The sequence below is a fragment of the Pinus tabuliformis genome, chromosome 3_2 (genome assembly GCF_031772625.1).
Source record: "Pinus tabuliformis cultivar Carrire ecotype Pingquan chromosome 3_2, CPIR1, whole genome shotgun sequence".
Taxonomy (NCBI): domain Eukaryota; kingdom Viridiplantae; phylum Streptophyta; class Pinopsida; order Pinales; family Pinaceae; genus Pinus; species Pinus tabuliformis.
The window spans coordinates 548,041,700-548,056,081 of record NC_142302.1 but is presented as its reverse complement, the minus strand read 5'-3'; the positions used below and the strand labels follow the sequence as shown (position 1 = coordinate 548,056,081).

At 38.7% G+C, this 14,382-nt stretch overlaps 1 protein-coding gene across 4 annotated transcripts in view; it reads left to right on the top strand.

Annotated features, from left to right (window-relative positions):
• Positions 1-10,431, top strand: part of LOC149181676 (uncharacterized) — a 385,322-nt gene extending 374,891 nt beyond the window's left edge. For all 4 annotated transcript variants that reach the window (XM_089416671.1, XM_089416668.1, XM_089416669.1 and 1 more), the window contains 2 exons: positions 9,282-9,419; positions 9,649-10,431. In XM_089416671.1, the coding sequence (XP_089272797.1) occupies positions 9,282-9,419; positions 9,649-9,966 (456 nt within the window). In that variant the 3' untranslated portion in view covers positions 9,967-10,431. The remainder of the gene's footprint in view (positions 1-9,281; positions 9,420-9,648) is intronic.
• The last annotated feature ends 3,951 nt before the right edge of the window (positions 10,432-14,382 follow it).

Here is a 14,382-nt window from a genome sequence, read left to right as displayed (position 1 = left end):
CTCCTTGTCCTCTGTCTTCATCGATCTACCATCTCTCGTCCCTCTCCGAATTTCATCTTGAACACAATCACTCAAAGACCTTTCCCATTTGGGAAAATTTTCTCTGCCACTCACTGCATCTTGGAAGCAATAGCAAGACATATGGAGTCCCAGAAGTGCAAGACTCAAAAGGTCTTTTCTACTACTATCTCATCCACACCACTTAACTCATCCCGAACTTGAGTGAACTTTGAAAGATATGTGATGATGGGCTCATCTTTGCTCATCTAGATACTTAAATTCTCTTTGAGAGCTAGCTTCCTGACATCACTGGAACCCTAATACAGATCTAAGATGGTTTTGAACATTAGTTATGCTGTCTTCTTCTCATGGAGATGAGGAATAATATGGTCTTTGACCCCCTCTAGAATGATCCTTGTCGCCTTAGTGTCATTCTTAGTATGTTGGGCCAATTGTTGGGGATCTTGAGGTGGCACTATTCCCTGCTTGATAAACTCTCCCACCCCATTATCTTCCAACACTATTGTGATTTGCTCCTTCTATGCACAAAAATTCGAGACTGTGATCTGACCTTAGCCCTAGTAATGACATATTGCTATCCAAGGAATTTCTCTGCTCTATGCTTCAAACTCTAGCGTTGTCCTTCCTGAATAATCTAAGCTCTAGCCTTATTGATCAATCTGGTGTTGGTCTTTATATTGACCTCTGCTCTGATAGCATGTTCATTTTTGTTAATTTTAGATAACAATGGTATGTTCTATGTTTTAGAGCAATTTACTTCAATTTTTCTTATTAGCCCAATATAAATTTCCAGATTAGCAATCACATTAACATGAAAGTAAATGCATATAGAACATAAATAACAAACAAAAGACAAACCAAGACAAGAGGACACAATATTTGGCGGATGCCAGGGAAAATCCCCAATGTGGGGAAAACCCTTTGATCAAATTTTCTCATTATTCTTCAAAAGTTTAGCAGAGAGAGAGAGTACATCATACAAAATTCACTTGCCCAAACATTGTCAAAACAATCCATCCAAACAACAATCAACAGGATGCCCTAACCAGAAAGTCAACGTTGGTCAAACGAACAAAAATCCTCCAAATCAACTCAGTCAAACCCAGTCAACTCAGGCTTTAGGGATAGTCCAAATCAGCCCAAAACAGTTTGGAAATTATCAGTCAAAGATGGTCAACGCGGGTCAATGCCGTGGTCAAACTTGCTGCAGTCAATGTTGGTCAAACAACCCAAAAAATCTCGGTTTCTGTGCCCAAATATGCAACTTGCCCAAATAGAGATATTCCCACAAAAATCGCAATCAAACAAAGTCAAACACTGCCTGGTCAACGTTGGTCAAAGCTAGCTGCAACTCGGTCAATGCAGAAATCAGAAAACCCAGTCAAACCTTCGCATGTGTGGAGAGGAACAGGCTGCCCTGAAATTCGTATGACCCAATCAGATGAAGAGAGAGAAAGATGTGTGAGTGATGAGTGACCAAATGAGGAAAATGACTCCTCTATATATACACAACGTTGAGGATGAAGAGACATGTTTGTTGGGCTTCATGAGCCTACATTAGACTTCTGGCCAACCTTGACAATTTGTCCATAGAAGAAATAAATTCATAATTCCATTTCTACTTGTCAAAATGAGATGATCTTTAGATCAATCATGCACCTCTCAGAAAGAGGAATCCAATAAAAATATCATCTCCATCATATGTGTTGTCCAAGGTGGAGTTTGCCCTAGTTGCCAATTTTAACACTCCCTCTCAACTAGTGAGAAATCCAATTGCCAAACCATTTGACGATTTGTACCATCCCTAACATCCTTGCTCTGCTCTCCTGAACCAAGAAGAAATGATCGAGAGTGTATTGTACCACTCTCAACTGACCCGAAGTCAGTCTCCATTGATCCCAGATGAATATCAAACATCCTAGCATAGGGTGTATGGTAGTACACGATGCGTCCATTAGTAGTACTATGGTCGCTATCGTCATTTCCCTACTCTTTGGCCAGATGAGAGATACTTCTCACGAGTCCCGGATTACATGGGTAGGATGTATCGACAGAAGACGGTGAACCACTCATCCTATTCATATGCCATAGGAGAAGGTGAACCACTCATCCTATGCATATCTCAACCATCATGGGGTATCACAGGGGAAGGTGAACCACTCTCCTTGTACACAATGCACCACTAGCGGAAGGTGAACCACTCACCCTGTGGTCGCTCATAGCTCCAAGAAGTACCCCAAGCCCCTCGAAGCTCCGAATGCTTAACATCCAACTCAAACGGGACCCCCATAAGAGGGTCTCTCCACGACTCCAAGTCGTTCACGGAAGGTTAAGAATTTGACCTTCTCGAGAGGCTTCATAAGAATATCTGTGACCTGATCATTAATCCCAATGTGACGGAGCCTTATTGCTCCCCATTGTACCATATCCCGGATAAAGTGGTACCTGATATCAATATGCTTGGAGCTGTCATGAAACATGGGATTCTCAGAAAGACGAATCCCACTTTGGTTGTCGTAGTAGATCATAGTGGTATCTAGCACATGCCCAAACAACTCACTAAAGAGCTTGCTCAACCAAACAACTTCACAAGAGGCCATACTAGTAGCAATATATTCGACCTTGACGGTGCTCAAAGCAACTGATTTCTGCGTCCTGCTCATCCAGGATATCGAAGCAAAACCTAGTGAAAAGCAACATCTCGATGTGCTCTTACGATCCACCACACTGCCAACCCAGTCAACATCAGAATAACCATGGAGCCTTAAATTCCCTGCAATGTATCTTAGTCCATAGGTGATTGTGCCCTGGAGATATCTCAAGAGATTCTTGGCAACAATCCAATGTATGTGATGAGGCTCGACCATAAACTGACTCAATGTATTCATTGCAAAGTATGTGTTTGGACGAGAGCTCACCAAGAACATCAGGGCCCCCACGAGCTAATGATACTCAGAAGGATTTCCCAAATCAGGCCCAACAACACTTCCGCATAACTTCTTGAAGTTAAGTTCCATCGGAGTAGTCACGGACTTACAATCCACCATCCCAAATCTTTCAAGTAGCTTCACAATGTATTTTCCTTGGGAAAGGAAAATCGCAAGTGGCTTTTGCCAGACCTCGAAGCCTAGGAAGTAGTGCATCAATCCTAGGTCCTTCATCTCGAATTCGAAAGCCAACTCCCTCTTGCATTGATGAATAAGAGGGTCTGCACCTGTTAGAAAGAGATTGTCCACATAAAGTACCAAGATGAGAGGTCTATCATTTTCAACCTTAAAGTAAAGGTTTAGATCAACTTCACTTCTTGTAAATCCTAGCTTCATCAGATAGCTGTCGATCCTCTCATACCAAGCCCGGGGAGCTTGCTTCAACCCATAGAGGGCTTTCTTCAACCTACATACATGTGTCTTTCGATCTTGAACTTTGAACCCCTCAGGTTGTTCAACATAGACTTCCTCCTTAAGTGAACCATGCAAGAAGGCGGTCTTGACATCCATTTGATGTAAATTCCATCCTTGAGAGGCAGCAAGGGCAATGATTGAATGGATGGTGGTATATCGGGCAACTGGTGCAAATATCTCATCATAGTCCACACCTTCCTTTTGAGAGAAGCCTCGAGCAACAAACCTGGCCTTGAACTTTTCAGCACTTCCATCAGCGCCATGCTTGATCTTGTAGAGGCATTTCGATGTGACAACGGATTTGTCCTTGGGTCTAGGGACCGCATCCCAGACACCATTCTTCATAATCAACTCATATTCTTCGTTCATAGCATCCTTCCAAACTTAGTGTTGTTAGAAATAATACTGAGAAGGGGGGTGAATCAGTATTATCAATTCAATATAGCTTTTTCATTTCCATATTCAGATTCATATACGCTACTTCAGTTAAGGAAAACCGCGTGTATACGCAACTGTGTGTAATGCAACAAGCGTATATCCAGTAAACTTATAATTCAATTAGTTGATCCTTAATGAGTGCATCAGAACATTATTAACCATATGAACAGTGAACAGGAGTAGTAAAGCAGAACAGATCATCACACATAAGCAACACACATGAACACCATGATATAAGGTGGAAACCCAATGTGGGTGAAAACCACCTGCTGCAATTCGTCTCTATCTTCTTTCAATTAGAAACTTCTTTTTACAATGGTTATGTACTGGTGCAGTCTTATACCAGTATGCAGGCTTCTACCTGCAGAAGACTACAACCTTCTCTCGTTTTCCAGACTCTCCTGGAAGGGAGCTACAACCCCCTTAGCTCTTGTACTAGCTGATGTACTAGTACGTAGGTGCTGGCCTATAGAAGGCTACAACCTTCTCTTTTCTTCCAGGGACCACGTTTCATAAATTTTCAGACTGGATCCATAGATACAAAACAATCACCACTGCAATACAATCATCAACTATACCTGCATCATCAATCTTTGAATCACCCAATTCTTAATCACTGAAACCCTGTCATCAAAACACAGTTACCAAAACACATACTAGAGCCCAGAACTCTGCAACAACCACTAGAACCAACAGCAACCTGAAATATCAAATCTCATACTATATACACTACTTGACTGTGTCAAACCGGCGTGTATACGCCCTTTCACCAGAGAGAACCCGCGTACAGATCTAAAGATAATTACTTATACCTTCGCTGCAATTTCCAACTTTATCAACCGCATAGGAGCCTCCTTGATTCAGATCGAGCCAAGCATCACAAACCCATAACCAGTATATTAGGTCTCACTCTTCATCAGATAGTCACCACACTTGCATGCTCTTGGCCTAATGATCTTCTCCTTATATAGGTTTAGGCTTCTCTTAATACCATGGTCCAAAACCATGTAGAACCAATACCTTGGACCAATACCTGGGGTCAATATTTCGGACCATATACCACGGACCAATACCAAAATACCATGGACCAAATACCACGGACCAAAACTTAGTTTTCCAACATGTACGCGCCTTTCCTTCTGTGACCCTCCGCGTGTACGTATACGTGTCTTCTATTCTGCTCATCCGCGTGTATACGCACTTTCATCAAGGTTAACCTGCGTATACCTCTCTCTTGACTTGTTGTACTATGATCTGTCATCTGATTGAGTTTGCCACCTGTATCATACCTCTGAGTGAGTTGCCATCAAGGACAACACCTGTATCATAATGCCAACAAGTGCTTCACAGCTTCTTCGAATGTGCAAGAATCAGTTTGAACAATGGTGCTCATGGCAGCTAAGTACCTGGTACCTATTCGACTTCTTGCTTTCATGAAATGTCTCCCTTGGTGCAATATGTTTCTCGACATCTTTGAGAGTGTCCTTGAGCCATGAGGGCCTCCTTTTTGAGGATGAGGGCTGATGAGGAGGTGGATCAATGGGACTATCTGTTCTTCAACATCGGGCATCAGCTCATCTTGCGATTCTCCCTGTTTTCTTGTATCTGCTTCTTTGTCCTTCCTTTGAATAGGAAGGTTCCTAATCTTCCCAAGTGCAGCATCTTCATCGAAGGTGACATCATGACTTATTTCCACTTCTCTTTGACCAGGCACATAGATTCTATATACCTTAGAAGTTTCACTGTAGCCCACAAATGTTCCTTTCTTCCTAGATGCATCCAATTTGCTTCTCTTTTCTTTCGGCACATGAAAACACATGGGCTACCAAAAATTCTAAAGTGAGAAACATCAGGTTTCTTACCGGTGAAAACTTCTTCGGGAGTTTTGGAGTCCAAGGCTTGATGAGGGCATCTATTTTGAACATACACGACAGTGTTGGCAACTTCTACCCATAGGAACTTCGGAAGGCTTTGATCATGAAGCATGGCACGACTGGCTTCTATAATGGAACGATTCTTTCTTTCAGCAACACCATTTTGCTCAGGAGTATATGCGGTAGTAGTCTCCCTCTTAATGCCAGCTTCTCTACAATAGTCGTTGAACTCATTTGATTCATATTTGGTTCCATTTTTGGTCCTCAATATTTTGATCTTCTTCCCTGTTCGATTTTCAACCAAGGCTTTGAGAGAGCAGAACCATGTGAACACTTTGTCCTTCTTCTTTAAGAAATAAATCCAAGTTTTGCGAGAGAAGTCATTCACAAAGATATCATAATATAAATATTCTTCCAAAGATGTCACAAACAACATACCAGATAGATCAGAATGAACCAATTGCAAAATGTTGTTAGTCTTGCTATCACTTGAGGGGAATGGTCCCCTTGTATGTTTTCCTTCGGCACATCCTTGACAAACACCTTCATGTACTACTTTAAATTTGGGCACACCTTTCACTGTCTTCCTTGCATCAGGTAGAGCCTTATAATGAAGATGAGAAAACCTTTGGTGCCATAACTCAAATTGAAGAGATATGTCGCAAGACATAGCTCCCATTGGAGTTCCTTCAACTTGATATAGGCTATCAACCCTGAATCCAAGAGTAAATGCTTCTTTGAAATTTCTTTTCCAAACACGTACCTTTCCATCAATAAATGCCACCTTGAATCCTTTGTCCTCCATTGCTGAGATGGATGCCAGGTTCTTCTCTAGATCAGGTAAATATTGTACTTCTTGTAGATGAATGGTGCTACCTTGATTTAATTGAAGAGTAACATTCCCAACTCCTTTCATGGGATAGGTGGCATTGTCTCCAAGAATGATTTCCAAATTTGTATCCTTTTCTATCAGATTTGAAAGAGCCTCCTTCTACCCAATGAAGTGCCTTGAGGCACCACTATCAATCAACCAATTTCCCAAGGTATCCGGAGGTGAGGCAGTAGAGGGCAAATATAAGATAAAATTCTTTTTGCTTGTTATCTACAACATTAGATTCATCATACCTGGAGTTTCTTGATCTTTTGAGAGGTCAACCATTTCCATGTTGAGTAGCGGAAGCATTCCTTTTTCCTTTGTTGTTGAATCTGCCATTCCTTTGATTGTTGTTGCCCCTGAAATTGTTGCGGTTGTTGTTGTCATCATCCCGAAGTGTATCCATTTTATCAGGGAACTCCTTAGAATAGTGGCCAAACTTGTTACAAATGAAGCATCTACCCTTTCTTCAATCTTTGAATCCCGGTTTTGCTTGACATTGCTTCTTTGAACCTGCATTGTTCTTCTTTTTAGCATGAGCGGAGAATGTAGTAGGATCATTCCTATTTGAAGGCCTGTCTCTCTCTATCATCCTTGTTTCTTCTTGAGTACGTCTAGTCAACAATTCATCAAAACTTGGAATCTAGTCATTGTTGAGGATAGTAGTGTTGAACACATCCCATTCACGAGGGAGACCTCCAAGGGCAATGAGAGTGAGCTCCTTGTCAGCTATAACTTCAATATATAGAAGATCATTTTTTATTTCGGTGATCCTCATGAAGTAGGATTGGATATCTTCTCCTCTTCCCTTCTTTATGTCCTTCAACTTGTTCTTGAGGAAGAGAACTTGGTTTGCATTGCTAGCTTTGAACATGCTAACCAACTTGTCATACATCTCCTTAGATGTGCCCAAATCGGAGATGTAAGCAACTAAATGCTTATGAATAGAATCCCTGATGATCTTCTTAGCTTTGACTTCACCTTTCTTGTACTTTGTCTTAGCGGCAGTGGGTGCATTTGAAGGAGGTTCAACAATCTTTCCCTACACACAGTCCATAGCATCATGCTCTTCCAAAGTCAAGTCAAGAGACATTTTCCATGCATGATAATTAGGCTTATCATTGAGCTTGTCATCGGATTTAACAAAGTCAATGATTGCTCTTCTCACTCCTCCTTGGGTTTTGTCTTCACCTCATCTCCGATACCATGTTAATTTTAAATAACAATGGTATGTTCTATGCTTTAGAGCAATTTACTTCAATTTTTCTTATCAGCCCAATATAAATTTCCAGATTAGCAATCACATTAACATGAAAGTAAATGCAAATAGAACATAAATAATAAACAGAAGACAAGCCAAGACAAGAGGACACAATATTTGGCGAATGCCAGGGAAAATCCCCAATGTGGGGAAAACCCTTTGATCAACTCTTCTTATTATTCTTCAAAAATTCAGCAGAGAGAGAGTACATCATACAAAATTCACTTGCCCAAATACTGTCAAACAGTCCAGCTGAACAACAGTCAACAAGATGCCCTAACAAGAAAGTCAACGTTGGTCAAACCAGCAGAAATCCTCCAAATCAGTTCGGTCAAATCCAGTCAACTTGGTCTTCAGGGACAGTCCAAATCAGCCCAAAACAGTCTGGAAATTCTCGGTCAAAGATGGTCAATGCTGCAATCAAACTTGCTGCAGTCAATGCTGGTCAAACAGCCCAGAAATTCTTGGTTTCTGTGCCCAAATATGCGGCCTGACCAAACAGATATATTCCCACAAAACTCACAGTCAAACGAAGTCAAACACTGCCCGGTCAACCTCAGTCAAAGCTGGCTGCAACTCGATCAACACAGAAATCAGAAAACCCAGTCAAACCTTCACACGTGTGGAGAGGAACAGGCTGCCCTGAAATTCGTATGACCCAATCAGATGAAGAGAGAAAGATGTGTGAGTGATGAGTGACCAAATGAGGAAAATGACTCTTCTATATATACACGACATTGAGGATGAAGAGACACGTCTGTTGGGCTTCATGAGCCTACATTAGACTTCTGACTGACCTGGACAATTTGTCCATAGTAGAAATACATTCATAATTCCATTTCTGCTTGTCAGAATGAGACGATCTTTAGATCAATCCTGCACCTCTCGGAAAGAGCAATCCAATAAAAATATCATCTCCATCATATGATCTGTCCAAGGTGGAGTTTGACCCCAGTTGCCAATTTTAACAATTTTCCATGAAAATTCTGCAACTGCTTAGATGAACGATCTAAAACTTTCCTTGACCAAGACACTGAACTTCTTAACACTTATAAGCAAGCATGTGACTATCATCCATCCAAACATCAAGTATAGTCAACATTTGCAATCACCAACACTAAGCATGTCATCATCCACACCCAGTTGTATACCATCCATCACATGTTTGATGAAAATCACACTTAACCCTAAGCAATATGAGGACTAACACGCCTTTCAACCATTACATGACCTTCCGACTGACCTTAAAATTAAAGCACAAGTGATATCATTGTATTTTTTGACTTTTCATGCAGATCCAAGAACTTATCAACATCCATGCTATGTAATTGATTTTAGTAGATATTGAATAACAGTCTATGAGTAGTGATCTTTATAGTGTTTCTTTATGTGGAGAAATTTTTGGATAGCAGGTCACAGGAATACCTATTGTGTTTATATCAGCATTGGAGGGAAAAGGCCGAGCAGCAGTTATGAAGAAAATCATAGAATCTTATGATAAGTGGTGTTCAAAAATACCCACTGCACAGCTGAATCGTTGGCTTAGAAAGGTAATCGATTGCAATCTCTTTCTTTATTTTACAATTTTCTCAGCAGTATTAGATTGAATTACCTATGTTAAAGGTTTTCATTGACGGACCGAATTCTGACCATTAAATTCTTGTATTTATCTTGTGATGGCTGGATTCCTATTAGTGAATTGTTAATATTTACTTGTCAAATAATTGTCGAGGTTGCCACAGTTGGAGATTTGATTGTATAAAGTTTTGCCTCAAACAGGTGATGGCCAGGCATTCATGGAAAGATCAAGGTCAAGGAACAAGGGTGAAGTATATGACTCAAGTGAAGGCTCGACCACCGACGTTTGTTGCATTTGTAGGGGGTTCAGTTGAACTTTCAGAAACTGATTTGCGGTTTTTGACCAATGGTTTGAAGGAAGATTTCAACCTAGGTGGTATACCTCTACGGATTTTGCAGCGAACTACTCAAAGAAAAAGCAAAGCCTCTCCTAAAGTTTCATCCAGCCAAAATTTCTCCAAGTCTTCCTCTGGTGTCCGTTCCGACAAAAGGGATACCATCACCCCTGCTGAAATATAATGTTGAAGTTCTGTTGTAGCATTTGACCCACTGATTTTGTAAAATAGTTTCAAAGTATGTGCTTCCTGTCCAGAAAGGATTCTTGATTGTAGATGATCACGAAATCAATTTGACAAATCCATTTTGTTACTGCATGTCCGGTGATAGGCAATGCTAGAATCAAGTTGCAAACAAATACAGATATGTTTTTACCTTTGGATATTCTCATATAGATTTTATATTTGTGAGCAGGAAATTAAGTACAATGGGTGTAGATATCACTTGAATTTATGTATTTAATGTTATTACTTGCACAAAGTAATAGTCATGCGGGTGAGGAAGGTAAACTTTGCTCAAAGAATTTATGTATGTTTGGCTGTGATTGAAAGACCATATCTATCATCAAATCACAATTTCCTGTAACCAAAACTATGATGATTGTTCTTTTAACTACATATGCAATTTGGTATCCACTTTTTAAATTTATCAACTATTGTTACAATATTCGACGAGGTTTTATCAACAGTTACATATTCTCATGTTATGTGGTGCAATGTGTGAAGATATTTACTGCGAAAACATTGAAATTTTGTTTGAACTGGAGGAGAGGTGTACTTGAGATAAGTGATTTATCATCATATGGTAGAGAATGCCTTTCTCTGCCAATCTACGCCTAAAACGATGATTATGCACACGAGTTTAAGTGAAGCATTATTGTGAGCCCAGGCTTTATTGCTTATTATGGCTAATATAGTGTATTGAAATGATCTGAAGCCATTAAATGTGCCTTTTCTAAGCAATCCATAATAAGAAGTGCTTAGAATATCAAAAGATGGTTGTATTTTTTCATGTAAGCATTATAAAGAGAGATAAGTTGATGAAAGTTGGTTACATCAGGTTGGTTTTAGTTTTAGATAGTCTTTTTTCTCTTCAGTTCTTTGGGCGTGTGCAATCCAAACCCGTGATTGGATCTGGCATACCGCCCAATTCATGAGGAGGTTTTGGTTTATAGAGGAGAGGGTGTTTGTAATGTGTATCATGTGCGCAAGAAGTGCTTTTATCTGTGATGCATAATGATGCAGTGATAACTGCAATGAATCCACTTAAATATCAATATGAAAGTCCCTTTATTATTATAAAGTGAAATGTGATATGAGTTAAGTGAGTCATATTATATAATAAGTGTAATTAGTACTAAAAACTAAGTTTTAAATTTTGCAAGTAAAGCAATGCATATGGATTTTAAAGTAAAATAAAAAGTGAACAATGACCAACACAATATATAGAGATTTGCCATTGAAACCTTTAAATAGAAAACCAACATAGATTCATGTTGCACCTTTGTCTTTACCTTGTGGTAACTATTCACAATATAATATTTAGATATTCCACAACATCCAAAACCTTATTATGTTAAACTAGTTTAGATTAGAACCCTAATCCTTTAATTGAGATTAGATTACGATGGGTTGGACACCATTGGCCAAATAAGCACAAAATAGGCCAAAATGGACCCAAATGCCTTGTTCCTAGTGTAGAAAATGCCATTTGCATAGTTACATGATCAACATGTAGATAATGCCTTGCACATGGTGCATAGACTACCTACTGCAACACACATGTTGTACATGGTGCATAATGTGGTTGCAAAGAAATAACACATCAACAAAGATTCACATGAATGGTGAGCAATGTCCATTGAGTTTTCGGGCCTTAAAGACTTTGATAGTGTGTTGGTCCCTTCATTATATCTAGTATGTCCATGTCGTGGCATGCATGGTATTAGTGACCAAAGGAAAGAATGGATCACAATGCAATATGGACGATGACTTACCACTTTTGAGATAGTGCTATCACAAGAGAGAATAATGGATATCTCAAGCTAGTTTATTCATTAAAGGTTCATCGACTATATATTGCCTTCATATGTCATCTGACCCTTGGACAAGGTAAAAAAATGGTATTTCAAGAGGATTGCTCCTAGCTTAAAGGGGTGTACGCTAGTATTTAATATATTTGTGGAATAATCCATCACACAAAGCAAGATCCAATGCCAAAAAAGAAAGGGAGACTCTCATTGATATGGTCAAAAAAGCATAAAATGAGCAATGCCAAGCTTGATGCAACAACCAATTTGACCACTATTTGCTCATATTCCATGAAACCACACTTGATGGTTAAGAGTGAAGGAATGTGTGTTCCATTATTTTGAGAAAAGGTTTATCTCTAAGAGGAATTAATAGACCATAATTAACAACTTGCACATCTTTCAAAGGTGCCCCATTCCAAGGAACTAATTAGAGGATAGGTTATGGTCATAGAAGCATGATTTAAGGAGGTGGTTAACTTTTAAAAGGAGCATTTCCAAATATTTAGTACTTTTTATTTTTAGGTTTAATAATGCAAAATTAACTTTATAAGTAGAACTTCCATTTTAATTAAAAAATTAAAACATATTCAATTAATTAAATAAAACATTGATATTGTTGATAATTAATTAGATTGATTTTTTAAGTTGTAATATTATTTATTAATATATTTATATAATTTGAGAAGGTCTAGTAGTTAGGAATATGTGGTTGAATAATGAGAATTTTCGAAGTTTTCTCCACAATTATAGACATTTTGGAAGCCAATGTTTTGAAACCAGTAGTGAGATTCAACATCAGGACAGAAAAGTCAAGGAGAAAGAAAACACCAGACCAGCTGATAGATATAAGATGCGAAAAAGGTGGGAGAATGATGTAAGCTCGACCTAGAATCTTAATAGGTAAAAATTAGGTTGAAAACCCCTAAAAACAACAAAAGCCCTAAAACTAATAAATGGTAATATAATAACAACTATGTTAATATTAGCCCATGGAGCGAGCATAATTGGTGATCGCCTTGTTTTGAAGTACTATGTAAACCATGGGATTCAAAGTTCAAATCCCCCATAAGTCAAACCAATGAAAAAAAAACAATTATGTTAATATTATAATAATTTAATATCCAATATTTAATAGTAATAATGCTAATATTAATAACAATAATGCTAATATTAATAACTACTAGTCATATAACCAGTGATGTTAATAGTAATAGTAATAGTAATAATATTATTAATGAATGTTAATACTAACATATAGTAATAATAATAACTATTAATTATTAATAGTACTAGTATTAGTAATATATACTAATAATATTATTTTTAGTTAATTAATAAGAATAATAATAATACTATATAATAATAATAATATAATTGTTAAAATGACATGATGTGTTAGTGAATGTATGAAGAAAAATAAAATGATGATCCTAATTAAATGCTAGAGTAAGGCTAAATGAAAATATCAAAAAGGAAAAATGCTAAGTTAGAAGTGTAGAAAAGAGAGTAAGATAAGGAAAAAACAAAAGAGAAGGAAAAGGGTAGTGTGAAAGGGAAGCATAAAAAGAAGTGTAAGATAAGGAACTCAAAGGGGAAGCAAGAAAGCAAAGGTGAAGAAAAGAGGGGGGAACACAGAAAAGGGGGAGGGACAGGAGATGAAGGATAAGGAAGGGGAAGGAAGGACAATGAAGGACTAGGAAGGGAAAAGGAAAGGATATGAGAGGCACGAGATATGGGAGAGGGGAAGAAACACACAATATAAGAAAGGAAAAGTACAAGAAAAATAGGAAATGGAAGGGAGCAACATTTGGAGGAAAGGGAATAGTGAGGGAAATGACATCTGCAAGGGGATAGGAGAAGGGAGAAAAAGGGAAAGGAGTGAGGAAGTAAGGTGGGGGAATGGAGGAAATAAGGTAAAAGGGAAGAGTGAAAAAAGCAAGGAGAGAAGCATGGAGAGAGGAAAGGAGAGGGGGAGGAAAAAAGAAGAAATTGGATTGATGGACCAACTGAAATGTAATGGACAAAGGGGGAGAAGCCAAGAAGGGAAGGGAAAGATAGACAGAGGAAAACACATAGAGATAAAAATAGAGGTATAAAATAGGAGGAAAGAAAGAAGAGGAGGGAAGAAAGAAGAGGAGAAAGGAGGAGAAAAAAGTCAAGATTAGCTAGATCTAAACTAATTGATCAAGGGAAGCCAACTTCCACTAATTTCAAGACCCTCATTCCTATTTAGGTTATTAGGGTTCCTGACAATTTCAAGGGCCTCTCTACCATGACACTTGTAGTATGATTCTTCTTGGGGAGAACTTTAGTGTCCTCTAAACAAATATGATGCTTAGTTTTGGTACATTGTTCAAACAAAGCAGAGGAACTGGTACAATCGTGTTTGATCAGCTCCATGTTCCCAAATCTCGGCTTTAAAGAATCTCCTTATTTCACCAATGTAGCATTTTCCGCATGAGCGAAAAATCTTGCAAACTCCTTTTTGTAGCTGTGTTTCTTCCCCTCTCCAATATCTCTCGCCTCTACCATCTTTTCCTTTTCCCTCCCTTGTCCTTCATTGACCT